Raw genomic sequence first — 276 nt, forward strand, 5'->3', positions numbered from 1 at the left:
TGCGGCCCCACTCCGGAAAGGGGGCCCGCCGCCGGTAGGCCTGGGCCCGGGGCCCCCGCGGGCGGCTGTCGCACCTGCAGGTCCGACTCCAGGCCCAGCAGGTCGGTGATGGCGAAGCCTTTGGAGCGAAACCCGGAGCTGTGCAACCGTGACTTGTCGATCCCAAATTCCGGGGATAACATCTTGCCTTTGGACTTCTCTTCACCCATCTCCTCCCTGGCCGTCATGCTGCTCGTCAGGAAGCCGCGCAGGCGAGGATGAGGAGGGCGCTGGTGA

At 67.0% G+C, this 276-nt stretch overlaps 1 protein-coding gene across 1 annotated transcript in view; it reads right to left on the reverse strand.

Annotated features, from left to right (window-relative positions):
• vsx1 (visual system homeobox 1 homolog, chx10-like) overlaps positions 1-270 on the reverse strand; it is a 4,587-nt gene extending 4,317 nt beyond the window's left edge. Inside the window, exon 1 of the mRNA XM_020622288.1 lies at positions 4-270. Coding sequence (XP_020477944.1) covers positions 4-227 — 224 coding nt within the window. The 5' untranslated portion in view covers positions 228-270. The remainder of the gene's footprint in view (positions 1-3) is intronic.
• Between the last annotated feature and the right edge of the window lie 6 nt (positions 271-276).

This window comes from Monopterus albus, unplaced genomic scaffold, assembly GCF_001952655.1.
Source record: "Monopterus albus unplaced genomic scaffold, M_albus_1.0 scaffold277.1, whole genome shotgun sequence".
In the NCBI taxonomy this organism is placed as follows: Eukaryota; Metazoa; Chordata; class Actinopteri; order Synbranchiformes; family Synbranchidae; genus Monopterus; species Monopterus albus.